We start from the raw sequence: 27,320 nt of genomic DNA, 5'->3' as shown, positions 1-27,320 counted from the left end.
GAGGCGCACGATCAGGAGAATACAGGCTCGCTATGGCATCACAGAGCAGGGTACCGATGACATATACGTAGGATTTTAAGCAGGGTCAGTAATGAACTACAATTAGATGCATGTCGGGCAGGTTGTAGGATGAATACGTAGTATGTAATGGGTATTAGTCCTTGAAGACCTCGAAAGCACAGACGCCAAGACCGTATCAATACAAGTACGGAAGTAGATACACGCGCTAAGACGAAGAGCGAATGAGATTATGAAATACGATCATGTAAGAACTTATAGCTGCAGATGCATCTTTAATTGTAGGTCAGGGGCTATATGCACGATTCTTTGCGTTCGGCCCGTAGCAAAGTTGTTGGGGCCACTGATCTGTTAGAGTTTCCACCGGTCGATGTTGTGGGCAAATAGTGAGCGATAGTGGGAAGGGCCCCGCCTGGGACCGTTAGCGGGGGCCCTGGTTGGGAGAACGCTCCTCAACACCTGGCAGCTTGGCTCTGCCTGGAAGTAGTAACAACGAATGTCCAGTCCGCCATCTACTTGTTTGATAAAATGAGTGAACATCTAGATTCTAGGCCTCTCAAGTCACTATCCTACTGAATATGTGATGCTCCGCGGGTGTGTAAAACGAAGACACGCCACTTGCAAAACCGAAACTTAAATTACTTGCCACAACATCAGTAGTCTTTGCGTTGATTGGTTCCTCCGATGGCCCAACGTGCACATGACACGACACATGGCTGTCGTTGTCGTTCTGAGCTTGAGCTTGCTTGAGCCTTTACTAAGCTGGCGGCTTCAAGAGCCAGGGTCAGGGTCTCTTTCAGCTTTCCCCGCATTCCACACTTGTAAGCTTTGAGCTATGCTAGGTTAGTTAATCCCCAGATCAAGGTCTGTGATGTCAACGTCCCCCAATCCATCTAGACAATGAGCAAACCTCTTCTAGTTCTCGCTCGTCATTTCCGGTCATTTCGCTCAAATCTTCCCCTTATGGCAGCCTGAGACTCAGGAGACAAGCTCGGCATATTTTAAAGCCAAGAGCCCATGTGCTATGCTCGAGTCTTCACGTTCAATTATGCAGCGCGATGAGGCTGCTCGGCCTCGGCCCGGTCTACTGATGACCTCAGCTCCCACCAGCCCTACCAGGGTCAAAAGGGAAGACGTATTTGGAGCTGAGAATCTCGGGCACATTCAAGCCGTAAGCAAGCGGACCGTATGCGACAACTGTCGCAGGAGGAGTAAGTCATTCTCTCATGTTTATAAGCATGTCCCAACTACCCTGCGCTTGGGCTTGCGCCATCTTCACTTGATTCAGCCATATCATCAGTCTTGTCTTACATCTACCACCCCCACCCCCACTGGAAGGCGCGCCATCACTGAGTCCAATTTTGCAGGAATACGCTGTGATGGTCGCTATCCTTGCCAACAGTGTTCAGGCGCGACTCTCACATGCAAGAGAGACCATGTTCCCAAGAAAAGGGGCCCCAAACGCGGCCATGGGCGCGTCATTAACGAGTTGCGGGCACAGGAGAAGAAGGGTACCCGCGGTTTAGAAAACACCAGTGGCTCTGAGTACGATATCACCCTTTACTCGTTAATTGTTTCGCCATAGGCATAGGGATGAACTGATCGTAGCAGCAGCATTGACGCAGAAAATTATAACTCAGCCCCGACAACTGCTCCACAGTCTGCAGCCTCATCGCCACCATCACAACCATTTATACCGTGGACATCAGTGACCTCAGACCCCAGAAACGCCCCTGAGCCTAAAGGCCCATTTACAAGCGACGCTTACCAGCCTCGAATCAAGGATTATCACTATCTTATCCCAGCTTGCGTTGACCTGTATTACGAACATATTTATCCCATCATGCCTCTTGTCTACATGCCATGGATACGAAGCACAATCGTGCGATCCATGACATCTTCTGAGAAGAACTTGGTGTACGCTTTGAGCGCCCTTACTTCTTTTCATATGGCTGGAAAGTCATTAGCAGTGCTTGGTCAGCCACCGTGGGAGGATGTCGGCCGTTTCTTCCTTGACGAGTGCATATCCATTCGGCAGAAATACGATTTCTTGGAGGACACTTCTCTCGCTGCTGTGATATCGTCCTTCTGGCTCAGCACAAGCTTCTTCGAGATAAACCAGAGCAGGAAGTCATGGTTCTACTTACGCGAAGCGCTGACCCTAGCTATCGAGCTCAAATTACACGACGATGCGGCTTATGCCGGAATCTCATCTGAAGAAACGCTCTGTCGGCAGCGCGTGTTTTGGATCCTCTTCGTCACCGAACGAAGTTTCGCGATTCTCAGGAACAAACCTCTCACTCTCCGAAAAACTCCAAGTTTACCGACGACAAAGCATAACTACGAAGCATCCGACATCCATGTAGGGTTCATGAAGCTGGTCAATAGCTACACACCATTAGACGAGAGCTTTGTTGCAGCGTGGAACGACGGTAGTGATCCCCGAGTCTCGGCCACAACATATCTCAATCTGCAGCGTCTGCTCGCTCAGCCGTTGGATTTCCTGAGACCAAAGAAAAGCCCAAGCCCACCGAAATTACTACTAAACGTGGATCTAAGCTCAGAAGAGGACGATGATGAGCCGGACCCGACGACTATCCAAAAGGCTGATCTGATGGTGACCCAGCAGTGGCTTCGGCTCATTGTATGGCAATCTTCATTCCGACAGGGCCTACTTTCTACAGCTGCTGGTGATGAGAGCTTTTCCTTTTCCTTCCCACTTTCAATTGCGCGGGATACAGCTGCAATCTTACAGTCCCTTCCCAGCCGCGCAGTCGAGGTGCATGGGATGGGCATTTTCGAAAAAATATTCGAGATTGGGACTTGGAGTGTGAATGTGATGGGTGCCTACGACTCAGGCACGACAAACCCCACACGGCCTTTTGGAGGAGCCGCGGACGGCGTGGCAGGAATGGACTTTGTTGGCGGCGGATTATCTCTCTTCGGACCATCTGGGCGCCGCGCAGCGGTTTTAGATCCACTGGAATTCTTCATCAAGACATTGAGTGCGAGTCCGAACAGCAAGACAATGTATGCGGACAAGCTGCTCATGTTTGCAGAACAGACTCCAGGTGGAATGAGAACTAGCCTAAGCCCCTCTATATCTTCACTGGAGCCGACAGGAGAGAATTCCTGGCATGCAACCAGCGGGGTTGTAGGTGAAGTCATTGATGGCAAAAGTTCTGATGAGATTCTTGGAAAACTGGATTTGGCGGCCGAGCCAACGATGCTAAATGTTGATGCTGGTCCAAAGTCGCTCCATTCCTTGGGAAGAATTGATTCTACGTCAACAGATGATCTAGGCCTCAGTATAATTACGACTCGAAGCTCAGAGTTTGGCAGCGTCAGTATCTCCGACGGCGGGCCGTTGTCGGCAGGGTTGTCAAATGCTTTTTCGGATTTGAGCACGGGAGGCGACGAGTATAGATTGAGTAATGTATTCACGAGCGACATGATTAACGGCGCCGATATGGTGGACATGAATGGTATGGACTGCTTCAACTCTTCGGCATGGGCTGAGTTTGGTTCAACGGAGCATGACAGGAAAAGGACAACAGCACGAAACACCACGAATAGCAATGCTAAGGCGGAACGGGTTCTCGGGATTTGGTAATGGAACGATCGGGAAATTCCATATTTCATTTGAGCATGGCTAGTCAGGGTTGTACATATTGACTTTTCTCCTCTTTCGGAATATGTCATATTGAGCTTATCCTTTGTATGTATATAGTGTTTACAATCGACAGTGCAGATATGTGCTTGTTTCGTCGCGTTAATTAGAGCATAACAGCGTATAAACGTATGTTGTTAGACCGAAGAATGACTTAGGAAGGCCAGTTGGTAATAAACTGATGTCGAGTTACCACCGTATAACTGCATGGAAAGATATCTCTCGTCGCTACCCAGGTTGGCTCTCTCACGATGACTTGAACGAGCAGGCGCACGGGCCAACCACTAAGTTGCCAACCTCACTTCACTTCTTGTGCGATTGTGTCTGACGCAAGTCAAGTCTGTACTGCTCACAAATTGGTAATATACTTTTCTTCCGAGCAATATAACTATCCTTATACTTGCTCTTTCCGGATATATCACAAATTTTGACTTGTTTCCCTCATTGTCAATTTGAGAATCAAACGTCAGGTGGCGGGGTAGTTGAAAACTTTTCGTCGAAAAGAATCGAAGAGCAATTTGAAGTCGAGCATCAAGGCCCTAACCCAGGATCTTCCAAAGAAAATACTGGCGTTGCCCTCATTTTCCTAATCGACAACTACCTGGGAGGCGGATCATCTGGTATAGAGTTCTAGGGTTACCCTTTCATCCTCACGTTGGACGAAACCGGGGTGCCAGATGGAAGCGCTGCCCATCCAGCCGTCCGGGCTCCTCTGGCAGGACGACTTTATCACGGCCTCGCACGAGGCGGAGCTGATCCAGATATTCCGAACCTCGCTGCCGTGGCCCCAGGGCCGCACGGGCCGCCTCTCCCTCCACTACGGCTACACGTTCGATTACAAGACCTTTGGTGTGGACCCGGACATACCCTTCACGCCCTTCCCGGCCTGGCTGCAACCCCTGATCCCGACCCAAGAAAACCGGCCCCCGGACCAGGTCTGCCTGCAGCACTACCCGCCCGGCGCGGGCATCCCGCCCCACGTCGACACCCACTCGGCGTATGACCAGCTGTACGCCCTGTCGCTAGGGTCGCCGGTGCTGATGCAGTTCGCGCACCCCGGGGACGGCAATGAGAGACAGAAGAAGAATGTGGAGGTCGACCTGAAGCCTAGGAGCCTGCTCAGGATGTCGGGCGACTCCCGGCTGCACTGGACGCACGGCATCAAGAAGCGCAAGACGGATACGCTGTCGGATGGCGCGGTTAGACTTCGCAAGGACCGCTGGAGCATCACGTATCGCTGGATACGCAACCCGCCCGTCTGCGAGTGCGGGGATGTGAGGTTATGTGATACGGCTCAGAGGAGGGTTGGGGTCGAGAAGGAGTATCGTTGGAAGAAGGAGGATAACAGCACGACTGAGGTGGCGGATAGCGGAAAGGCCGGGGCGGAGGATGGGGCGGTTCAAATGACTGCGACATAATGGGGTAGGATTTGTGCCGTTGTCCCTTTTGCGGTGCAGAGCAACAGGGCGTCTTTTACCTTATGAGAGCGATTTGTGATAGAGACATACAAGTCCGGGTTTGGGTATGTCTGTTCTCGTGGAACTCTACGATAGGGCATGTCATAAATGTCTGTCAACCGCTCCACGGACCGAAGATGGAGCTACAAGACCATTTTCGTCAAGGGACTCCCTGGTATCGGGCTGGAGAATATCTCCATTTCGACGGCCTTGCGAAAGCGAACCCAACAACCCTCTCGCATGCATGGAGTTTACGACTACGAGCGCGACATCGATCAAGCTTCTGCATCGAGACCAAGAAATATGGATCGAAATAATGGTATTGAAAAATCACCGTGAATAAGTGTGGGGCGGGCACCATAAATCGTACGGCTACCAAGATACAGCCATGAAAGCTCATATATGTAAGTCACCGATCAAAGGAGTCACAACGTACCATCAGACCATGAATGAAGGTCGATCAGCAAAGGTGGTGGTAAACCCCTGTCGGCTGGATTTTTCACTGCGATTTTGATCTTCACGAAGGGCATGGCAGCCGCTCACCGGAGCCATTGTTTTATCTGGAAGTCTTAGGTATTTGGTCAACCACGTGCCTAGTGTGACCACTGGCATATAAAATAAGATTGAGACAAATCAGCTCAGAATAGCGATCTTATGATCGGGACGCGGTCAAAACTAAGAATGCGGCTAGCCCTTGTCATGATGTCGGGAGATGGAGTCATAATCTTATGTGCTGAATGAGCTTCTGTACTAACTGGAATTCAGGACTTGCGATAGCTGATAGGTGTCGACTAGTCACGACTGCAAGCTGGTATTGCTTGGAAGAGTTGTAAGCTTAACATGGCATTCTTTTCTATGCACTGGTGGTTTAGGAAGCAGGCACAGGAAGCGAGAGAAGTGCTACGTCGCCAAGGCTTGATTGGTGGCCTCGGCGTCATGTGAGCAGGTAGACGCATATTATACGCATACATGCCCGACACGTATCGAGGCCCAAAGCACCATTCCACTGGACCATCTGTCGAGTCACTTGAATGAGGCGTCAAGCTGCAACATCCACGCAGTGTCATGCAAATCCGAGATTGTATTGCGACTGTGCAACTACGAGCCCTTACCAAGGCTCGAGTCCGGAGATAGTGTCTTACATTACAATGGTAACAATGACGAATGGGCGATGTGACGGCCATTCATGAACTTGTTCGACGTAAGATTGTCTTTCCACTGCAAGAAAGCTTCGTGCCACAAGTGTCTGAGACAGACAATGCCATTTGCAGATTGAGTGTGGTTGCGAAACGTGGAAGAGTTAGGCTAGACTAGTTAGTAATCACAGGTAGCGACTCCTACTAAGCTGCTGGACTTGAATCCCTATACAATTCCGACATATGAACGTAGTTTGCTCCAATCCCATTGGCATCATGCTCATTCGTACCATAATGCGGATGGTGTAACTGGAACGTTGTGATTGTGACCATGGGCGCGGTTTGGTGGGTGGCGTCTGGGTTGATACCGGTTACGGGACGGACCCGAGGACCAAGCCCCGAGATTCTGTAATGCCACATGCGAGCCGCATATATGTCCTGTTAGATACATGTAGGATCAGGGAGCACTGGAGACGCCCTTGACACGGCCGGGAAATCGGCGATGGTCATGTTGCTTGTGGTATAATTGTTGTGGTGCAAGTCGATAAATGTTGCATTCTGAACGTGACGCGACAACCGACAAGTGATGCTTTGGGACAGCGATCATCAACTAAGACATGCAGCTAAGCGTTTGGTGTTGAAACCACGCTCAGCGGGCTTGGCCGGGACAGCGGGATGCGCCCATGAACGAACAGGCGGGTTCCTCTTTGCCGCGGTCAGTGAAACGGCGCCGGTCAACCTTAGGGGTGCGTTAGATGATCGCAGGAAGTTCTGCTTTGGTCATGATCCACGCATTGGGCTATGGAAAAAGCAAAACGCACGGTCTCATAAAATCTGCCGATATCGTACCCTGTAAAGTCGTTCGATGCGCCCGGATCAGAGGGTTGGCAAAATTGGGCGGCGCTCATCAAAGTTTCGAAAGGTCTCAATCAACATGTATGAGAGGAGTGTTTTGAATTCTGTCAATTGACACGAAGGTCATTTGATTTTTTTGGTCTTGATGTACCTATCTAAAACACGTAGTAGTGAGAGATTTTTGCCATGGCTTGTTGAGTTATCGCCAAAAGCAACACTTGCAGGATGCAGCCTGTGGAGCAAGCCTTTCGCAGCAATTGTGATGGCGAAGTTGAGTGGTCGTGACTGTCATCACATTCTGGGCTCGATGCGACTCTCAGAAGCCAGCCCCCCGGGTACCGAAACTTGGTCGTCACCTGCGCTCAAAGTGCACGCATAAGGTGGAGACGTGCCATCTCGCGAAAGCTTGCGCGTAAGGTGCCAACCAGGGTCTGCCCGGCATCCGCAGGACACATGGTTGTCTCTCTATCCTGGCGAAGAACACGTCGACGGAGGGATGTATTTTGCATCGACGTTGATGATGCAAGCTTTGGGCGGCGTCAGAACGGAGCTGTTGTGACGGGCTTGGTCGTTGTTTGGCGTCGTTTCTCACGCGCAATTTCCCCGAAGAGACGAAAGCAGAAGCTTCATTTAGACTAGACTAACCTAACCTAGTCTAACCTACTATAGTATACACAGTAAGGTTAAGAGGCCGGCATCTAACCCAGTCCAAGCGAAAGACTGGCACAACGGTAGGGCACTAAAGACGCCTAGCACATCCACCAATTTCGTGTTCCTGGGCGTCCCCCGCGGCTCCAATTTGCTGTAATCGCAGGCTTATACCTTATCTGTCTTAGCATGTAGTGATGAAAACCAGACATGACACCCATTTTCAGACAAGGAATGCAAGGCACCGCATAGCTTCACAGGGATTGGCAGAGATGCGCTTGATGGGGGCGCTTGTGCCACTGCGCTCACAGTGGAGCACTGACAGCGGCAGCCTTAAACTAAGACCGCCTATTCGAGAGGGCAGAGGGACACTCCTTGCAGGGGAACTGCCAATGGACTTTGGATGGATCCCTTGCATGCGTCTTGATTGTTCGTTCCCCTCCAACAACGACAACAACAACAGCAACGACGGCTCTCTCCCAACCCTGCCCGGGTCATGAATGAAGCCTTGCCCTGCTGTTCAAGTGATGGTTCTGCTCTCCTGTTGTTTCTGACACATCACTTCGTTACTACCGGTGAGACATGCAGCACACAAGACTGTCATCATTTAGTTGGCCGGCGCCTTGAGCTCCTGCTTGCCCTTGTGCCCTGACTCCAGCACTGGCTGTCCCGCATTCTTCAGCACCTCTCCTTGCCTGCTCTACAGGACGACAAACGCAGACAACTGCTGACTTGGTAATAAGTTCATTTTACCTGAGCGGTTCTGTCTGCTGTCAAACAATTACTTGCCCCAAAGCTACTACCGTGACGAACCTTGGGTGCATGGCGTTACATTATCAGTCGGTAGAGCTTATTACAGGGTAGCTTAACAACCGGCATCCCAAGCGAGCGCCGGGGGTCCAAGCAACAATAATAGCCTTTGCTATAGACGTCCTTTCTGCATCTCTTCTGGCACATTTCAGAGACATTTCGAGGTCTTTTGACTGTCATACGAAAAGACAACTCTCATAGTCCAAGTGCCCTACTATCACTCACAAAATCGTTGATTTTTCGGTCACTGAGCCGTGCGCCTCCCCCGTCCCGTCCTATACGCTGTTTCGTTGATCACATCTGGCTGATATCTGGCCAGCGAGCCAGCCATTCAATGCTCTTCTTGCACCTTACTACCTAAGGGACCACGGCGGAGGGCGCCAAACAATCGGCGCCTCCAGTGAATGGCAACAGGCTAGCTTTTCTTCTGTGCTCTCGTCACATCCCTACTGCGCCTAGACATTATCTCTCCACAACACCACCGCTTCTGCACCTGAAAGATGGACGGCACCGAAGGCCAGAGACGGCCGGGGAGCTCCCGAGCTCCCTCCCGGACGAGCACAACAAGCTCGCACTCTCACCGATTCCACCACAACCACTGCGGCTCCGACAGTGCCACCATATCTCAGCCTTCGACTTTTCTGCAGGAAAAGATACAACAACGGCGGGCAGAAAAGAAGATGAGCGAGGGAAACATGAGTACATCGACTGGTCGTACTCGAGACGGAGACAATGTCATACGAAGCTCGCCAGCTCGACAGAGCGCCGCTGCCATGGTACGACGGGTACAATCCAATAATAGCAACGAGGGCGAACTGAATAGTACGGGGAGCAATGAGACTGACCGGGTATGAAGCAGTCTACTTCCATCCCAGTATTGTTGTAACTTACATGTCATTCAGGCCATTGAAACACTGAAGAAGCAAAACTGGGATATGAAACTAGAGTTATACCACCGTCGAGAACGGCAGACAGCTCTGGAAGAGCAAGCAAAACGGCTTTCAGAAGAGGCCCAGAGAATGTCCCAGGAAACGCAAAGAATGTCAAAGGAACACGCAATTATGCTGGCGCAGAGCACCGAGACCATGAAACTATATGACGACTTAACCGGAGAACTCGACAGACGCGACAGGGCTATGTTTGAGGCTATTGATATGATCGTGGACCTGCAATCTAGAGTGGACGAGCTGGAGCGAGAGAAAAAGATGATACGCATGGTTGAAGCAGACATTCCAGATCCTACAGCGCAAGATCACCTAGATGGACCAACTCGATCCGCTATGCCAGCATTATCTGCGTCGAACTCACCAAGCTTACGGCCAGTAACCGACCTTGCTGGTCGTCTGGGTGACCCAAGAACGCTGGAGCGCATGTCCAGCTTCTTATCGGAGCACGGCGAGCGAACAGTCAATTTACGTGACATGATTCTGAACAACAAGAGCAGCTTTGTTCACATGCGCAAGATCTCTGACATGAGTGCTGCTCCCAGCGAGTTCAACCGACTTGCCAGTCCAAGCCTCAGTGTTCTCAGCGAAAGCTCTTTCATGAGTGTCTACGGTAATACTGCCAGAACTCCGGAACAGATGCCTTCACCCCCAAGTCTCGAGGATCCAGTGGTACCGGATAGGATCAGGATGCCAGATTTCTCTCAGGGACAGAGTCTAGGGCACAGCAGTAGTCAAGGGAGTAGCATTACACGGAGTCATTTACTCAGGGACGTCTCCAGGGAAGACGCCAGTCTGGCATCCCAAATGCAATCTTTCAGCGACGTCCTCGATATCAGCCCATCTCCGCAGCGAACAGGGCGAGTCGAAGACAAATTGTCCATGAACAACTCTTCTCGTCCATCTACGTCGAGTCATGTGAACACGGCCAAGCCTCCTATGTCGAGACGCGCTAGAAGTCAGGTCAGAACGCAACAAGAGAAGCGGGAGGCGCTGCGCAGAGTGGTCACTACCTCGCCCAAGACGACCGATTTTGCAAATGCTCGAATGCTCCCTCCAACTCCCGATACTACGTCAAGCTCAATGCTACGCCGCTACCATAATTCTAACGATACCTTAACAAAGAACTCAAGGGGTCTGCCCAAGGACGAGATTGTCCATGATATTAAAGCCTTACCAACAATAGCTCTTCCTCCCCAGATTTCTCCGCAATTGGCCAAGGGCAAGTTCTCACACCTGGCTCCAGTTCCTGTCGTGACGGGCCAGACGGACCTTCTAGGCCCTACCATGAAAACAGCCCGCGCCAACGTTGAATATTATTCTGAAGTACAATCACAGCGGCCCACATCGGCGGACGAGACGCCGATGTCTCGTCATCGGGCAAACAGCTGGGGCTCCGAGTCTGATACAGATGGAGGTGCTGATGCTCACTCAGAAGCCAGTGATATCGATTACTGGATGCATGAAAGCGTAAAGCCCAATGTCAGGGTAACGGATGATGGCATCTCATCGCCTGATCTTTTCAATTTTCCGACAGAATCAGGACGGTGGGAAACAGATGCAATACTGGGCGCGATGCGAGGGACGGGATTCACACCTGTGCCGGACTTGAGACGTGACCCTATGGACGAGCAACCGACTACTTTAATAATTCCACATGGCGGCATGTATCATGCACCGGATCCAAGAGCACCCGATGGTGGGATCCCGCCTCCTGTTCGGCGCTCTAGCCGCTCTGCCCGTACTGGCAGCATGACTAGCACTTCAAATCATCCAGAGACCGGGAAATCTAAGAAGAGTCTCGTTCGGGGAAGCAGTGTGAGCCATATTTCGAAGAAAACAAGGAGCAACAGCGTTGATTCTGCTAGTATGCGTCCGCCGGTTGTAAGTTTGCAAAGTTATATCGGTGATGGAACGGGCGATTCGAAAGGAAACCAGTATCCCCCAATTGCAGGACAGCCAACGAAACTGAGAAAATCTGGTACACTGAACAGGTTGTTCAAGAGGTCAATTGGAAGCAATCAGGACATGCAAGAGGTGCCAAGAAGTGCCGCAGAAGCCAATTCCTCTGGCAAGCAGATGCAATCGACACATGCACATCCTCGGAAGGATGGCCCCACCGGGCGCTCCAGCGTGCCGCCACCAGCAACACTGCCTTGGAGAGCCCCTATAGCTGTCTTCCATGATGACTTGTCAAGTGCGACGCCACCGCCTATCATGCGGAAACGAGGCGCGCCTGGTGGCACCAGCATGGACAGCAGCAGTCAAAGGCCCTTGACGCCACGTCGTGTGCACTCCGCTACACCCAAGATGTATCAGCAGGACCATGGCGAGGCAGAATGTTTATCAAATGCGAATACCCCGCAAAGTGGGCAAAGTGTACGGCGTAAGTGGCTTGGGTTGGGACGGAGGAGCAGCTTGATGAACCGCAACGCTTGACGAGATTGTGTTATTACCATTATACCCTTAGACTATGCAGAGTGTGTTATCCATTTATAACCAAAAGGTTCCTGTTCTACGTGACACGTGCGCAAATGCACAAAACAGGCCTAGACTAATTCCTGGGCCAACACTCGTATACATCGTCCCATCACTCTTCGATCTGTCAGCTTGCGTTTTGGCGTTGGGATATTCATATGAGCAATTACCGTTGTGATCAAGCATGCTACCTTCTTGCGTGGTGGAGCCTGTTGATTACCCCCCACTCCCCGGGGAAACATCGTGGATAGGACAAAGCCGATTGCTGCTGCAAAACGCAAACTAATGCTGAAGAATGGCTTTGAACTTGACGTTAAATGCCTGAGGCGACAGTGACATCGGTCATGCTGGAAAAGCCCCCCGGATTTTAGCGCCTAAAATCATCGCTGTTAATTGAGAGGCCCCAGCAAACGCTAGCGCAGGAACCGACCGCCTGCACATACCAGCGACACGGGTGACATCACCACTTCAGGCCTGGTGATCCGGCCGGGTGTGGTCTTTTTGCTTTCCCGAGCGAGGGACCAAGATCTAGAGACGTTTTATTTCCCAACTTAGATCTTTTCATTACTTTCTTGGCAATGCTTTTTCTAGCAAGATTACTATAAATTGTTTTTACTGGAGACATCCTATGCTGTTGAGATACATCATCAGATCAAATTTGGCTTTCAGAACGTCCAGGATCGGTCAAGGGATCATGGCGCGAGGAACGGCGACTGCAGTCGCACCACGACGCAGTCAGAGAAACCTCAAGAAGGAGGAGTCCTTCGATGAAGAAGTCGTGGTCAAGAAGGAGGATAATGAGACGCCGAACCCGCGGCGCATCACCAAGCGTGCAGCGGCAGCCTCTGCGACCCCAAAGGGTATTAGGAAGCGGGCTAAATCGGAGCCTGAATCAGAATCAGAATCAGAATCACTGACGAAGTCGCGGAAGAAGAAGAAGGTCAAGATAGAACCAGATCACGAGGAACTGAAAGCAGAGTCCCCAAGTCCGCAGCACCAGAAGAAGGCAGCAGGGACCGAGAAGACGAAGGCCGAAAAGGCAGCAGGGTTGCAGGCTAAGAAGCTGAAGCAATATGCCGCGTTCAGCAACAAGTCGCCGTTCCCGGACTTCGCACACCCAACGCCCGAGGAATGCAAGCTAGCACGCAAGATCCTCGCGGGGCTACACGGCGACCGGGAGCGGCCCAAGGAAGTCGTCGCCCCAGCTGATCGGGCTGGATGCGGCGACTCTCGCTCCGTGCTCGACGCGCTTGTCCGCACCATCCTGAGCCAGAACACGAGCGACAAGAACAGCACCCGCGCCAAGCTGTCCATGGACCGCGAGTACGGCGGTAGCGACAAGTGGGACGCCATCGTCGCGGGCGGCCAGCCGAGGCTCCAGAAGACCATCCAGTCCGGAGGTCTGTCCCAGTCCAAGTCAAAGGTCATCATCGACATTCTGAACCAGGCCAAGGAAAAGTACGGCGAGTACTCCCTCGATCACCTCTTCGGGGCCAGCGACGAGGACGCCATGCGCGAGATGCTCGGGTTCCAGGGCGTCGGGCCCAAGACGGCCAGCTGCGTGCTGCTCTTCTGTCTCAGGAGGGAGAGCTTCGCCGTCGACACGCATGTGCACCGCATCACGGGGCTGCTAGGCTGGAGACCCAAGGACTGCAACAGGGAGGAGGCGCACGCGCACCTTGATGCCAGGGTGCCGGACGAAGACAAGTACGCACTGCACATACTCATTATCAACCACGGCAAGAAGTGCGACGAGTGCAAGGCCGGCGGGAAGAACCTGGGCAAGTGCGAGCTTAGAAAGGCATTCAGAGGTGGGAAGGTGAAAGGGGAGGCGGGTGAGGAGGTCAAGACGGAGGAGATTGAGAAGATCAAGGCCGAGGTCGATGTGGTCAAGACGGAGGATGATGCGATCACGCACGCTGTTAAATATTGAGAACTATACCGAATAAAGCACTTCGATATTCAAGGTATGGTGCATGATTACTGTATGGCAGCGACGTTGAAGCCAAGGGGCTATATAGGTATGCGCCGGAGCGTGTCATTTAGCCGTAGGACCTCTGCGCTTGCAGCTGTATCGAGAGATAGCACCTGCAGGTCCGAATTCCACCAAAGCAGGGTTTTAAGACGTTAATTTTTCTGCGACTACGACTCAATCATGGGAGATGGCCGGGGAAATGTGCTGCTAATTCTACGCAGTTTCCACGATCCATCCCGAGGCCTTGAACGGATGTCTGTCGTCAGTTTTCCGCATCACCACGTGGTCTTGCATCCACGCGTTCCCCAAATTCGTGGAAGAGTCTCGACCGAGATTCCAAAGATAGCACAGTATTTAAGCGAGGTATGGCTGCTTCGAGTAAAGACGGGGCCGGCAAGCCGAGTCCAGGCCGAAAAGAGGACTGTCACTGACAAGAATCGCAACAATTTCTGCAAAAATCCTGAGCAGTCTTGCAAACGGGCTGACGGCTTTGCAAGGGTTGGGATTGCACTATTGAAAGCGATACTGTTTTGACAGGTGGGGTCCTGCAAGGATAATTGCGGATATCCACAGTTCAGCTACATTCCAGCTGGGTCACTTCCATGGAAAGGATTATATGTATGTCGCAAACAAGCGAATGGGGTGGCTGCAGTGACGTTTTGGAACCCTTTTCCAGAGACCAGTCTCAATGGTTCCAAAGCCATATGACGAAGGGAAACTTAAGAGGGGCCAATCGGCAATACAAGTTCCATCACAAAACCGACCGCGTGGTGCGCCGAGACTGCCGGAAAGAGAAGTTTCTCTCCACACAAAACTATACGAGCTCATTTGCCTTTGCACGTAACTGTGGATCATATGTCAGTCTGCAGCTCCCCACCGATGATGCAAGTGGCATACAAAGCTGTAGCCCGAAAGTACTGGTTCTGATTGTTGGCGCTTCACCCAAGTGCCGAGCCCAACGGGTGCCTCGCGTATGAGCGGCAGGATTTCTTTAATAACCATGACAGTGGTTCGACATGTATAAGACAAGATGGGTATTTATACCTTCTCCGAAGACTGTGTGATTGGGGACTTGAGGCTCTGTCGGCTGCGTTCGTACTACTCTGGCCCCTGACCGCTCATGATGATCACGTCCCCACCGTATCTGCTTCTTGCAGTTGCCGCTGCGCCCGTCGTCAGTGCGTTGGCCGTCTCGACCCCCGGGTCGGTTGCCTGTGCAAATATCACCTCGTCGCTCGGCAGTAGCAAGGTCGTGTCGACTTCCTTGAACCCCAAGTACGTCGCCACAACGCAAGACTATTGGAACGCACGCCAGAGCGCGTACGATCCTACCTGCATCGTGTATGCGGAGTCGGCACAGGATGTCTCGATCTCTCTTGAGGCCATCAAGTCAGCAGGCTCGAGATTCGCCATCAAGGCCGGCGGACACAATCCAAACACCTTCTTCTCGTCCGTCGATAGTGGTGTCTTGATTAGCCTGGAACAGATGACTGGAAAGTCCTACGATGCCACCTCCACGCTTGCGACTTATGAGCCCGGAAGCAATTGGGGTGACCTGTACGAGTACTACCAGCCCCTAGGCAGGACGGTGATGGGCGGCAGGTTGGCGGGCGTTGGCACGGGCTTGGCGTTGGGCGGCGGTCTCAGCTACCTGTCGCCTCAGTATGGCATTGCCTGCGACTCTTTCCGGGAGCTTGAGGTTGTTCTTCCGAGCGGTGACGTTGTCATTGCTTCGAACACGTCGAACCCCGATCTCTTTCTCGGGCTGCGCGGTGGTGGCGGTAACGCATATGGCGTTGTCACAAAGTACACCGTGCAGACTCGCCCTATCGGAAATTTCTACGCTGGAAACATCGTGTATTTGTTTGATTACTGCGACGAGGTGCTGGAGGCAATACATGACTTCATCGCGTACAACACCGACTCTAAAGCGACGATATTGCCGACATACGAGAAATTGTCAACACCCGATCTCACATTGAACCTGGACCAGGCTATCGTTCTGTTCCTTGTATACGATGGTGAGGACCCAGGAACAGCCTTTGACAACTTCACCAGCATACCGCACCTGATCGATACCCGCTCGATCAAGTCTTACACAGAAGTGGCCAACATGCCGCTGCCATTCACGGCGGATCTGACCAGGGCCGACAACGTCTTCCGATCCGGCGTGCACCACATCGAGGACAACAGCTACCGGACGGCGCTCGAGACTTGGCGGACCTGGGCCGATACCAACAAGGGCAGCTACATACACACCGGGCTGTACATGTACCCGGTCGCGCGCAGCCTGACAGATGGGAGCAATGCCAACGGCGGCAACGCAATGCAGCTGCCCGATGGTCCCTGGTTCTGGACGGCCTACGACATCGCCACCCCGCCGCTGCTGCTCGACTCGGTCTACGACGCCATCCAGGAAAGCTTCCGGAAGATGGTGGCGGCCACGCCCGATGCGCCGGATTTACCATTGTTCTTGAACGAGGCAGCCAAGGACCAGAACCCGTTGGCCACGTTCGGCAGCTTCGCTGAGTTGCAGAAGATCAAGAGCAAGTATGATCCGGATGGGTTCTTTGCTGGTAAGACGGGTGGCTGGTCATTTGCATGAGTGTTATGGATTCTGATAATAAAATGGTAGTCGTAAGGGTTATAGTGTTCTTAATATCGGCGATGCTGTGGACCTAGAGAAATGCGCAACAGTACACAGTTGAAACCCTCACGTGTCAACCTTTGTTAACAGAATCAACGTGCGCGGTGGATTGCTAGTGCCGAAGGTGTAATTAACGTTAGCAAAAATACATAATGTTATTTTGCCTGTGCTAACGTGCCGTTAATGTTAGTCCCCTCCTTTCAATATCGGCCCTCAAAGAATCAATAAATAATGCTTCTTGCCTTTGGAGTAGCACCATATGTGGGTTATTTTGACTATGAAGAAGCTTTGGCACCGTTATTAACAGGCATGGAAGTGATAATGCCATACCAGTGCCGGAAATTAAGCTTTCATCGACGCGCTAGTAGCGAGGCCAATAATACTATGTGAATAGCATTATCAGCTAACGTAAAGGGTCGTATTTCCCGAGTAATACTCTATAGTTCCTGAAGCTTTGCGTTTCAAAATTCTTACATCAACTAAAGTTCTAAGCTTTACAAATGATTAGTCATTCTTTATATCAGAAATTGGTATGTAAAATTATTGAAGTCATCGATAGCTGTCTTACACACAGCAGCCAGCAACTCTAAGCGTTTGGTAAGGATCGATGAGATGATCGTGGGAGCGGACGTAACAGCACCAGTTAATCAAGAGCATGGCATACAAGACAATGACGGCCATACCCTAATGACATAATGTTGCACGCAAACAAAGTCCCACTCCTTCTACAACAGAAGATGACGGTCTGTAAATACTCAAGTAGATATGGCCCCATCTCCAAGAGCATCACATAATGGAAACGCAACCGCTAACTATATGCATGATCTTAAAGGATATAATTCTCAAGCCCCAACACCAAGGCCCAAAATCACATCAACCGAAAAGCGGCCCGGCGGCACAGCACTCCATATCTGGAGCGGTAAGACGGTTATCGTTTTGCTGTCAGGGCGGCTCTTAAGATCAGGAAAGCTTGGCTGACCTCACCTCAGCTAATGTTGGGTTTTCGTATATTCTAGCCAAATTCATTCCACACGACCGACGACACTTCGCTGAGTGTTGCAGGTCCCCGTGGCTTAGACGCAACCAGCGTCACATTGGCAATGATACTCCACCCCTCGGGACATCATCACGATGCTAGAGGAGCTAGATTACAACCGGCCAATGTCATAAAAGAAAAATTATTTGTTCACCCACATCCGAGCAGGAACACACTGGAATTGTATCAACTTGACTGTAATAATATTTGATATATTCTTCCAAGATGGTTTACAGATATTGCCTTTATCACGCACTGCCTTTATAGCACTCACACTTTTATATATATACACATTGTGTAAACAATACATCAGGGACGAACAGATGAGAGTCATAGTTTTTAAATATAACCTCCACCCCCATGCCTCCCGCCAGCAATAACATCTCAGATAACATGTGATAATCACTAATACGATGAGAATAATTAAAGATCGAATTACTTGCAGAGGATGGCGACAAGTTAGAGTCGCTACTATTCGAAGATAAATCTTTCAGCAAGTCCAAAACGTACTTTACCATCATCCAACTGCTCAAAGCCTTCCGCAAATACATGGCCGGCACACCATACTCATTAAATAGCATGCGTCAGGAATGGACTCGGACTTACAAAGGACGGTACTCAAAACGCACGGCTCGCCTCGAACGTAGTACCCAAATAGCTCTCATTCACAACTGGGACAAGTTGACCGTGCATATGAACGACATGCACCAGGAACTCATGAAGTTAGCTCAGGACATCGAGAATAAGGCCAGGACTGCGTGGCGGGATGCAAGTGCTTCTGACTTCCCTTTCATTCTGTTCACATTCCACTGCTCAACCTATTGTTTTCCATCATTAAAACGTGCAAAGCCGGCCAATCCCTAATCATGCCTGAAATAAGCAGATTAGCAGCAGTAAGAACTTGTTAGAAGTGTCGGATTAGCTTGTAAGCATGTGACATTGGACGATCGCGCTTGGGCTGTGCTGGAATGGTCCCCATGTGGAGCGATAATTGGTTTGAAGACCAAAAGGAATTCGAAGCTAATAGGGATATCATGCAAACGCCAGATCAAATTATCCATGGGGATTTTGAACCTTGGGGAAGACTAGACCTGAAGCTTGTATAAGGCGAATGGAAGCTTCCAACTACCATGAACGCTGATGTTACCGCCGCTATTGTGGAGCCAGATGACGATATTGAGGTTGAGATTCAAACCTGACAGGGTTTTGAAAATTTCAAGTAGGCTATTAACCTGTAAACCTTGAGAATTTGAAGAGGACTTGCACCATGGCGACGAAAAATAACATTGAGACGAAGGCTCAATTTCTGATATGGTTGTAGTCAATCGCTTCTTGTTCGAAGTTGCCTATATAAAATTTTCCGAGACTTACTAATTAGGAGCAATTGTCGAATAGGAATGGCATGCCTTAGAAAGCTTATTTCACATTATTACCATCGTCATAGGTAGATCTTATGGTTCGGATAAAAGTGCGAACTGCTTCTTAGTCCAGCTAGCTAACTAGCATTACGCTTATGACTCCATTAAGATTTCGATAGGCAGCAGATCGGTCCACCAGTTACGATATTATGAATATCGCTATCTCTTTTTCACCAAAAGTTCTTGATGATGCTTTCATGACCTATTATAATGCTCCTCTAGTCCAACACCTGTAAACAATACCTTCAATGCTCTTTGTGAAGCAAGACCCGCCCATCTTGGTCTCCTAGCATATCATCCATCTGACTAGCATCTTCCGGTAAGGCTAGATTGAGGAGAACACCGAGCACCGCAGCAATGATAAACGGCGTCTGTATCATCAGATTGAGACCTTGCTCGAAACCAGACAGAGCGACATTAGACCCTGAATATGTCAACATGCTATCCCACCAATCCGGTTGAGTGACGTCCAAAAATCCGATCCCTAACGCAACAGTCAGGATGAATCGGTTACGCCGAGTGTATCGAACTAGCCCTAGCACCCGCAGGCCCGCTACTGCAATCGTGCTGTAGAGGAATACTTGCATGCCGCCCAGCACCGATGGTGGCATCGCTCCGAAGACTGCCCCAAACTTGCCGAAGACACCCATCAATACCAGGAATACAGAGGCGCACCAGCCGGCACGTCGTGAGGCACAACCTGTTATGACGATGACGCCGTTGTTCCCCGCTTGACTATCCACAGATTAGTTCTAGCAACATTTCGCGGTCTTATGGTGCAATATAGAAGGAAGTAGTTTCACAGTAGCGATCTCCGCCCCAAGGGAGATAAAGGCAGAGGTAACTTTTAAAATACTTTACCTCACCATGGGCGAACCGGTTCCCAGCGCACTAATCAGGCTGCCTAGTCCATCACACAGAATTCCTCCCTGGACCCTTGCGTTAAACTCTCTACCTTCGATGTCAACATTGCTGATCTCTGCTGTGGCGAGGATATCAGGCATGCACGATACAGCCTCACAGATGAACATGATAATCAGGGGAAGTATCAAGGCGCCATCTACAGATAGAGGAAACGTATGTATCCACAGAAACGTCGCAGCTGGCGCAGCGTTGACGTTGCTCATGGACCAGAATCCCGTGAGTGCAGACACAAGACAGCCAACGAGAAGTCCGATAATGATAGAAGCCGATTTCATTAGTGGTGCACCGAACTGTTCCACGAATACAATCGTAACGAAGACCGTGAAACCGAGACCGATAAGTTTTGGATCGCCCCTAGAGTTTGTTTTATCCAAGTCAGATGAATTCGGAATTTGAAGATTTACTTTTTTACGGTTACTGACTTACCAAGGCAGCGGCCGTGGAGCGGAGATATCGGGGCAGAGAGTATAGTAGCCCACGCCGCCATGGCAATTACTACTGCCGCCCCAATTGTTCATCCCATTTCCGACCAAGTAGACACCAACCAACAACAGCAAACTTCCTGTCACCACCTTTGGAAACATCTTGTTAAGTATTTTGGATGGCACAAAGCTCATAAGAATCTGCACCCAGACAGTGCAGAGGATTGAGCCAAGGATGGCGCCCCAGGCCTCTGGGCAAGGGAGCTGCGTGCCATCCTCGGCGGTCGGGCACGTTCCGTTTGCATAACGCATGGCTGTGTACTTGAAGGCGATGGGTAAGATATCAAACGTTGGACCGACGACAGACAGTAGCCCGGTGCCGATATAGAAGGGCGTTTTGGTGATGTGGACTCGCGTTACCTGCAAGGCTGTTGCGATGCCGGTGGTGATGAATGCGGCTGACACCAAATATTGCGTCGTTGCCGAGTCGAAGTAGAAGGCACCACCTGCGATGGCCAATGGCGGCGACACGACGGAGCCAATCATGCATAGCGCATGCTGTAACCCGAGAACGACGGTTAGCAGGACGGGCACCTCGTCGTTCAGTCCGTAGAAAGGCGCCTTATAGCCCTTATACTTCTTATTCAACGGCCATAAGTTAGGCGTAATGAGATAGAGGTAGTCCTACGAGCTGTTAATACTTATATACAGTCAGACCGGCGAAACGAGTATTATAGGGGGAATTCGCCCACTAAAGCAGTGACTCCTTTGAAGAAGTGAAGACTGAAAAAACATGAACCTACATAGTCCCCGAACCAACCTTCCTTAGTCGTGAAATACCACTTTAGATACGACAGCTCATTCCTCCAACTTGAATCGGAAATTTGCCCTAGACCTGTTGCAGATTCCGAGTACTGCGGTCCAGAGGTTTTAGCGGTCGCCTCCTTCTGAGCAAAAAGGGTCATGTCGAACTTGGCAACAACGGAACTCGATCTGAGACACGCTAAATAAGTGGCACGAGATGAACGCTTTAGAAATTTCGGGCGAGTCAAAAGCATCGAGCCTATATGTAGTCACCATACAATCTGCTTACCTGAAGACGCGTACCTGGGGAGGATCGGAGCGGCGCAACCGATTGCCACATATCTCACCAAGATACTGCTTCCCCGGCTGACTTGATCCAAATTGCCCCGCCGCATGAGTATTTTCTGATGTATGTCACTCCAGCGTGAGGAATTGATTGGCTCGTACACTCACCATCCGGCATGCACCCTATCTGACCGGAGCTACCCGACTGCGGAGAAATGAGCCTGGCTTATCGCCTTACTCTCTTGCTCCTGCACCGCCGCTCCTGCGGCAATCGCTACCATAACAGGGTAGTGCCATACTCACCGTGTGGTTGATGGTTGATGTTCCTATGCCTTCATCGGTATTTGTGTCAAGCCGAGGCAACATTCACCAATATTATAAAACGAGACGACGTTTTGTTGCGGACCTTTTGGTTGTGAACAAAAAGCTTTCGTGAATTCAGTTGTACTGATCTGACCGCGCCGTGGTTCTTGAAGCCCCAGCGGAAATATGGCAAAGCAGGCAGATTCGACCCTCTTCAAGGACGTTACTATTATTACGGTAGATTCCTCGCGAAGAGTCATCCTAAAGGGTTACGTCCTCGTCTCAGGATCCCGAATTCTCCATGTTGGACCGCAAGAGCCGGAATTTCTTAGAGCAGACACAAATGTTTTATCATTGCCTGGCCGGATTATGATACCGGGCCTGATAAACACCCACGCACATTTGGCTCAGTCACTGCTTCGCGGATTGGCGGAGGATTTACGTCTGCATTCCTGGCTTTGTGATCGTATATGGCCCCTCGAGGCAGCGTACGCAGGAGAGGGGGATGACGCCGACGGCTATATTGCCGCGCGCACGACTATCTCTGAGATGCTTTTGAGCGGGACGACTTGTTTTCTGGAAGCCATGTTAACACACGGAAGTGGATTTGCCAACGTCGCGCGGGCGGTGTCTGAGATGGGCATTCGCGCATGTCTGGTTCGTTACATGTCGTCCCCGCGCCGCCATTAGAAAGTGAATTGCTCACCATCACAGTAGGGTAAGCTGGTAAAATTTGTCGAGACTAATCCGGCACTCAACATTTCGGACGCCCGTGACAAAGATCTCTCGCATATGAGTATCGAGTCCTTAATGTCAGCTCACAACAAGTTTCATGGCTCCAGCAACAACCGCATACACGTATGGGCAGCATGCGGCACGCCGCGCGGAGCCCCGCTCTCATCTTTCGCAGAGGTTGGCCGCGCATGCAGGGCGCGTGACATCGGCATCACCATGCACTGCGCCGAGGCGCCACAAGATCTCCCCATCTTTCGTGAGGTCTACGCAGGACGGACGCCCATGCAGTTTTGTCGCGACGCGAACCTGGCAGGGCCAAGGATGGTCTTGGCCCACATGTGCCACCTCGACTTGGATACCGACCTCCCGATCTTGCGCGAGACCGGAACGACGGTGGCGCATAATCCAACCAGTAACCTGAAGCTAGCCTCAGGGATCGCACAGGTGCCGCGTATGCTTGAGGCCGAGATCAATGTATCGTTGGGCACGGATGGGGCGCCTTGCAACAATTCATACGATATGCTACGCGAGATGCACCTGGCTTCAATTGTGCATAAGGGAGCTACCTTGGACGCTACGGCGGTCGGCACTCACGAGGCTTTGGGGATGGCTACGATATGCGGTGCGAAGGCACTGGGCCTCGAGAGAGAGATTGGGAGTATCGAGGTCGGTAAGAAAGCCGACCTGGTTGTTCTCGACGTCCAAGGAGCCTGTGCAGCGCCATGGGATCAAGACATGCCCGGCGGTATGGACCCTGTCAGCTTGGTAGGTGGAACTTGTACGGGAAAGGATGTGACTCATGTCATGGTTGATGGCTTGATGTTGGTTCAGGATAAAAAGCTTATGTGCGGTGACGAGGCGGATATAGTGCTAGCTGCACGATCGGCTGCGAAAGGCATTCAAGAGCGTAGTGGGGTCAAGTTTCGTCCAAAGGCTGGTTGGACCTATGTGATATGATGTTTCGATGATCCGACACTCCGAAGATGTCATAGCAACCTACCAGGCTTTTGCGAATAGCTCGACTGGTATGATGATGTTACTAATTCAGACACACTAAATGAGGCATCAAATGTTTCAATGAGGAACAAGAAAGGAAGAGAAAGAAACAGAAGAAGAAACAGGAGAAGAAAAAGAGAAGAGATGCATATTCGACCTTGATCGACAAACTCCTCGACGCAACATTGGAAAAACACTGAGTCACATCCTGTCAGAATTTTACAAGACGCATCAATGATGAGGGAATTGTAATCTGTAGAATCGAGGACATGAATATTCTCATATGGCCAATTCCTGTATAGCCGCCGAATTATGTTCCCATCTTTACAGTCTACAATCCTCCCCCGATGATCTTGCGAGCCAGGAAGAAGAGGACGGTCATAAGGAAGCGCACAAAATATTCGAGCGCCTTACTGGACCATTATCGGGACTCATATCAGGCCAAGTTGCCGAATACTGGCCATGACTGACATGCTAGGCATTGTTAGAGTATTTCGCCAGGACTGTGCATTTCTCAAACGCAAATAGAATCAATGGTCAACTGAAGAATCTTGTGAAAGACAAAGTAATGACCAGCTATCTCACTACGCGGTTGAAATTTGGCTTAAGATTAGCTCTGACGTTAATACCGTGCTCTTGGCTGATACAGCGATTCTCGGCGCGATAAAGCGCCTGATGTAGATAACCTTAGGCACATGGGCCAAGATGATTGTGCTAACAATGTTCATGTTACATGTCCTACCAGACCGTAGCCAGTCGGGGGCAGCCGCCAACTTGTGGGAAGTCCTTGCGTCCATGCCGCGAAAGATCCGCCTATCCGTACTATATACAGCCTTTAATGGTAGTTTTGGTTCCATTTCGTCTGACAACAGCTCCAGATCATCATACCTTGCCTAGTTTGTTTGCAGATCAAAGCGATGTTCAACGGATCAGAGATGATGCAGGCTCAAGCTTCGTTTGCACAAAATTGCTACTGGTTGTGCTTTAGCATCCGAAACACAAGTCTAGGCAATGATAAGTTCTCATTAATGCATAGCTCATGTGAATCTATGTAGCGGCATGACCGGAGGTGTATGTCATGTCTGGGCCGAGACAGGTGGACGTTCATTTCAAGAAGACTGTAAGCGTGGTTGACTGTTGCTCTAAGTCCCGAGTCCACAGCGTCCTGCCATATAAGCCAGAAGACGGTCATATACCCTCCTAACCCCAAGGACGCCATCATCTAAGTCCAAGCTGATCCGGTTGCTGCGAATTTGGGCTATGTGTGGGTATGTCCTCATTTCATGCCCGCAGGGAGGTACTCTTTGTTTTCAGAAAAGGTCTCCGCCACGTCATAGTGCCACGGCTCGTCTTGCATCTCCATCTCCTCCTTGGTGAAGACGACTGGGTTTCCGCGATAGTCCAGCCGGAGGCCTGGCCAAACAAACGTGCGCCACATATAAGCTAGGATGCTGGGGTCCTCCAAGCTGGGGGCGATGTGGGGGGCAATAAGCTCCTCGTGTTTCCGCGGCAGGACTGACCAATGCAGGCCAGGATAGAGATGGTGAATGGTATGAAAACCGTTGTTGAAACAAAGGTAGTTGAGTAGCGGATCGGTAAAATTACGTGCAAAGTTGTACTTGGAAGTAACATCGCACCCATCGTGCTGCAGCAAATTCAATGACAAGATGCAGTACTTTGCGTAGAACTGCGGAATTAGGGCGAACCAGATCCAACGACGCCAGTCAAGAAGAAGCAGCACCGCTGTGGTACCGAAGACCGCCACCTGCTCCAGCCGTCGTTGCCGTACAATGGGTCGATTGTGACGAGCCTGAGCAGCGAAGTACATCTTTTCGTCATCGCCTCCCGTCAACACAACGTGCCAGAAAAAGAGAAGCCCATTCAGGAGATTCCAGCGGTAGTGAACCTTGGTGGTACGCACTAATCCACCATATTAGCACTTTAGGAGACATGGCATGGTGCAAAATGGAGGTGTGCGATGAACTCACTGAAATCTCTGGCTTGCTGGGGATGCTTGTGATGGGACAGGTTATGGCCAGGAATGAAGACGGTGACGGGAAAGCCATACTGCAGCGACAAGCAGAGTTGATAGAGGCTGTTCCACTGCGAACTCCAAAATAAAGGTGCGTGGATGGCATTGTGCGTCGAGACTGCACCCATGAAGGAGAGCTGAAACAGAGACAACCAGGCTATAAACGAGACTAGGCCGCCGGAGATAGGCGAGCTGAAGTTGAGCCAAGTAAAGACAAAGACAGCAAAGAATAGAGCGGTGGATCCGAGTGACCGCGTGTCCTCGGCATGTTTGAGCAGAGGCCTATCGGCTTTCTGCTTAAATGCCTGTGGGGGTTTCGGGTCACTCTTCGAGCTTAATGACTCCGAAGCCATGGCGCAAGCTCGTCAACGGGTGATAGGAAGGACGATCGATAGTGAAGGGAACGAAATCGTTGCGAGCCAGAGGAGGGAAGGGAGTTTGTACTCGTATACGGAAAGGGAAAGGTTTTAAGAAAGTTCTCTCTCACCGATCAGCTAGCCCCTGTAGCTAGCGCCTGTAACGATTCTTGCAGTTTTAGTGGGGGCATTCCGCAAGTACGGATCCGCAGCCTCCTGGGGGCTGGCAACAGCCTCTAGCAGGCTCTAGCACGCTCCCACTTGGCGTCAGCATCACTCAGTCCCCAGACGGGCTCTGTTAGTCAGCATTCTACAGGGGGGTGAAAGGGTTCTGCCTCGAACCAACTCCAACCAAATCGGCGCAGCAGATCATGCGCCACTACGTAGTGCCTCCGGATGCGTACATAGGATGCACATATCTCACGTTGGTCAGGGGACGTACATAAGGGTAGTGAGGATCGGCCGACGGCTTCATGCAGGCAACCTCCCATGTAAGCTAAATAACAGCAGATGCCTTACCGTACATACAGTCTTTGCCGTTTGTGGTGAATCATCGAGCCATACTCGTAGTCATGCGTTGCTTTTGAAGTGAAAACGCAACGTGGATCAGACTGATTGACCGGCCAAAGCAACAAAGGAGAGGATTTACGGAGTGACAGAGAGTGATTCAATTTGGACCCCAGGACCCCTAAAAGAGCTGACAGCTACTCTATTGAGATCCACCGTTCAGGGTCCGCCAGGAATCGCCCACAGCAAATTGAGGAACAGCATACACATGGTCTTCGATGTATGACCGCCCATCAAACTACACATACATACTCTATGATTGTTAACGTAAGACTGCATAGGAGGTCCATTCGGGTCAATCGTGAAGCACCCGACGGTACGGATATTGAGGTTTCGTTGCACATGAAAGTGGATACGGCCTAGCCTTCAACGGATTAGCAATTCGGAAGCTAGTGCGTTCGTACCTGACGCGTGCAGCAGCCAGCAGGTACGAATTTCAAACGTTTTTAAACCCGAACCGTATTCGGGTTAGCTGAACTAGTAGCTCCATCTAGCCTTATCAGGTATAATTCATTCCAAACGGGCGGGGATGGGCAACTGCAAACCAGATTGTACCACTTTTCTCCATGCGTGATCTTATCAGATTAGAATAGGGGGCAGGACGCCCGCACGGAAAATGCAACAAGTCCCCGCCAGATACGACCAGAACATAGAACTTCACTCATATGTTGAGAAGCCTTTAGGATTTTAATTTCTAATAAATAAATAAATGATCATCGTTTAAAAACATTATGTATATCTTAATAAATCTCCACTTCCAAATCCAGATTGCGGTCTTATTAAAAGGCTGAGTCCGCGTGAGAG

At 50.7% G+C, this 27,320-nt stretch overlaps 8 protein-coding genes across 8 annotated transcripts; 6 read left to right on the top strand and 2 right to left on the bottom strand.

Annotated features, from left to right (window-relative positions):
- The first annotated feature begins 736 nt into the window (after positions 1-736).
- On the top strand, positions 737-3,899 carry BKA67DRAFT_140350 (uncharacterized protein). The gene is made up of 4 exons (XM_046095058.1): positions 737-860; positions 989-1,229; positions 1,428-1,563; positions 1,633-3,899. The coding sequence occupies exons 2-4, from the start codon at positions 1,043-1,045 to the stop codon at positions 3,629-3,631; spliced, it is 2,322 nt and encodes a 773-aa protein (XP_045951136.1). The 5' UTR covers positions 737-860; positions 989-1,042; the 3' UTR covers positions 3,632-3,899.
- A 466-nt stretch (positions 3,900-4,365) lies between these two features.
- Positions 4,366-5,106, top strand: BKA67DRAFT_596309 (2OG-Fe(II) oxygenase superfamily protein; the record flags this gene model as incomplete). Its single annotated transcript, XM_046105284.1, has 1 exon — positions 4,366-5,106. One exon carries the CDS (start codon positions 4,366-4,368, stop codon positions 5,104-5,106), a length of 741 nt encoding a protein of 246 aa, XP_045951135.1.
- Positions 5,107-9,094: 3,988 nt separating this feature from the next.
- BKA67DRAFT_542586 (uncharacterized protein) lies at positions 9,095-11,977 on the top strand (the record flags this gene model as incomplete). The annotated part of the gene is made up of 2 exons (XM_046101130.1): positions 9,095-9,442; positions 9,497-11,977. The coding sequence occupies 2 exons, from the start codon at positions 9,095-9,097 to the stop codon at positions 11,975-11,977; spliced, it is 2,829 nt and encodes a 942-aa protein (XP_045951134.1).
- A 1,069-nt stretch (positions 11,978-13,046) lies between these two features.
- Positions 13,047-13,874, top strand: BKA67DRAFT_495312 (DNA glycosylase; the record flags this gene model as incomplete). The annotated part of the gene is made up of 1 exon (XM_046097023.1): positions 13,047-13,874. A coding segment is annotated over one exon (828 nt), but the record flags the coding sequence as incomplete, so codon positions are not given.
- Positions 13,875-14,805: 931 nt separating this feature from the next.
- BKA67DRAFT_588425 (uncharacterized protein) lies at positions 14,806-16,873 on the top strand. Its single transcript, XM_046104377.1, has one exon. The coding sequence runs from the start codon at positions 15,112-15,114 to the stop codon at positions 16,594-16,596; it is 1,485 nt and encodes a 494-aa protein (XP_045951132.1). The 5' UTR covers positions 14,806-15,111; the 3' UTR covers positions 16,597-16,873.
- A 2,276-nt stretch (positions 16,874-19,149) lies between these two features.
- BKA67DRAFT_588421 (putative purine permease) lies at positions 19,150-21,767 on the bottom strand. The gene is made up of 5 exons (XM_046104376.1): positions 21,532-21,767; positions 21,242-21,431; positions 20,443-21,122; positions 19,954-20,370; positions 19,150-19,827 (listed from the first exon to the last, which is right to left on the bottom strand). Exons 2-5 carry the CDS (start codon positions 21,401-21,403, stop codon positions 19,338-19,340), a joined length of 1,749 nt encoding a protein of 582 aa, XP_045951131.1. The 5' UTR covers positions 21,404-21,431; positions 21,532-21,767; the 3' UTR covers positions 19,150-19,337.
- A 249-nt stretch (positions 21,768-22,016) lies between these two features.
- On the top strand, positions 22,017-23,522 carry BKA67DRAFT_528540 (5-methylthioadenosine/S-adenosylhomocysteine deaminase; the record flags this gene model as incomplete). The annotated part of the gene is made up of 2 exons (XM_046098952.1): positions 22,017-22,487; positions 22,548-23,522. The coding sequence occupies 2 exons, from the start codon at positions 22,017-22,019 to the stop codon at positions 23,520-23,522; spliced, it is 1,446 nt and encodes a 481-aa protein (XP_045951130.1).
- Positions 23,523-24,837: 1,315 nt separating this feature from the next.
- Positions 24,838-25,946, bottom strand: BKA67DRAFT_596304 (fatty acid desaturase-domain-containing protein; the record flags this gene model as incomplete). Its single annotated transcript, XM_046105283.1, has 2 exons — positions 24,838-25,481; positions 25,550-25,946. The coding sequence occupies 2 exons, from the start codon at positions 25,944-25,946 to the stop codon at positions 24,838-24,840; spliced, it is 1,041 nt and encodes a 346-aa protein (XP_045951129.1).
- Between the last annotated feature and the right edge of the window lie 1,374 nt (positions 25,947-27,320).

The sequence above is a fragment of the Truncatella angustata genome (genome assembly GCF_020726525.1).
Source record: "Truncatella angustata strain MPI-SDFR-AT-0073 chromosome Unknown BKA67scaffold_14, whole genome shotgun sequence".
Lineage (NCBI taxonomy): Eukaryota > Fungi > Ascomycota > Sordariomycetes > Amphisphaeriales > Sporocadaceae > Truncatella > Truncatella angustata.
This window is presented reverse-complemented; position numbering and strand designations above follow the sequence as displayed.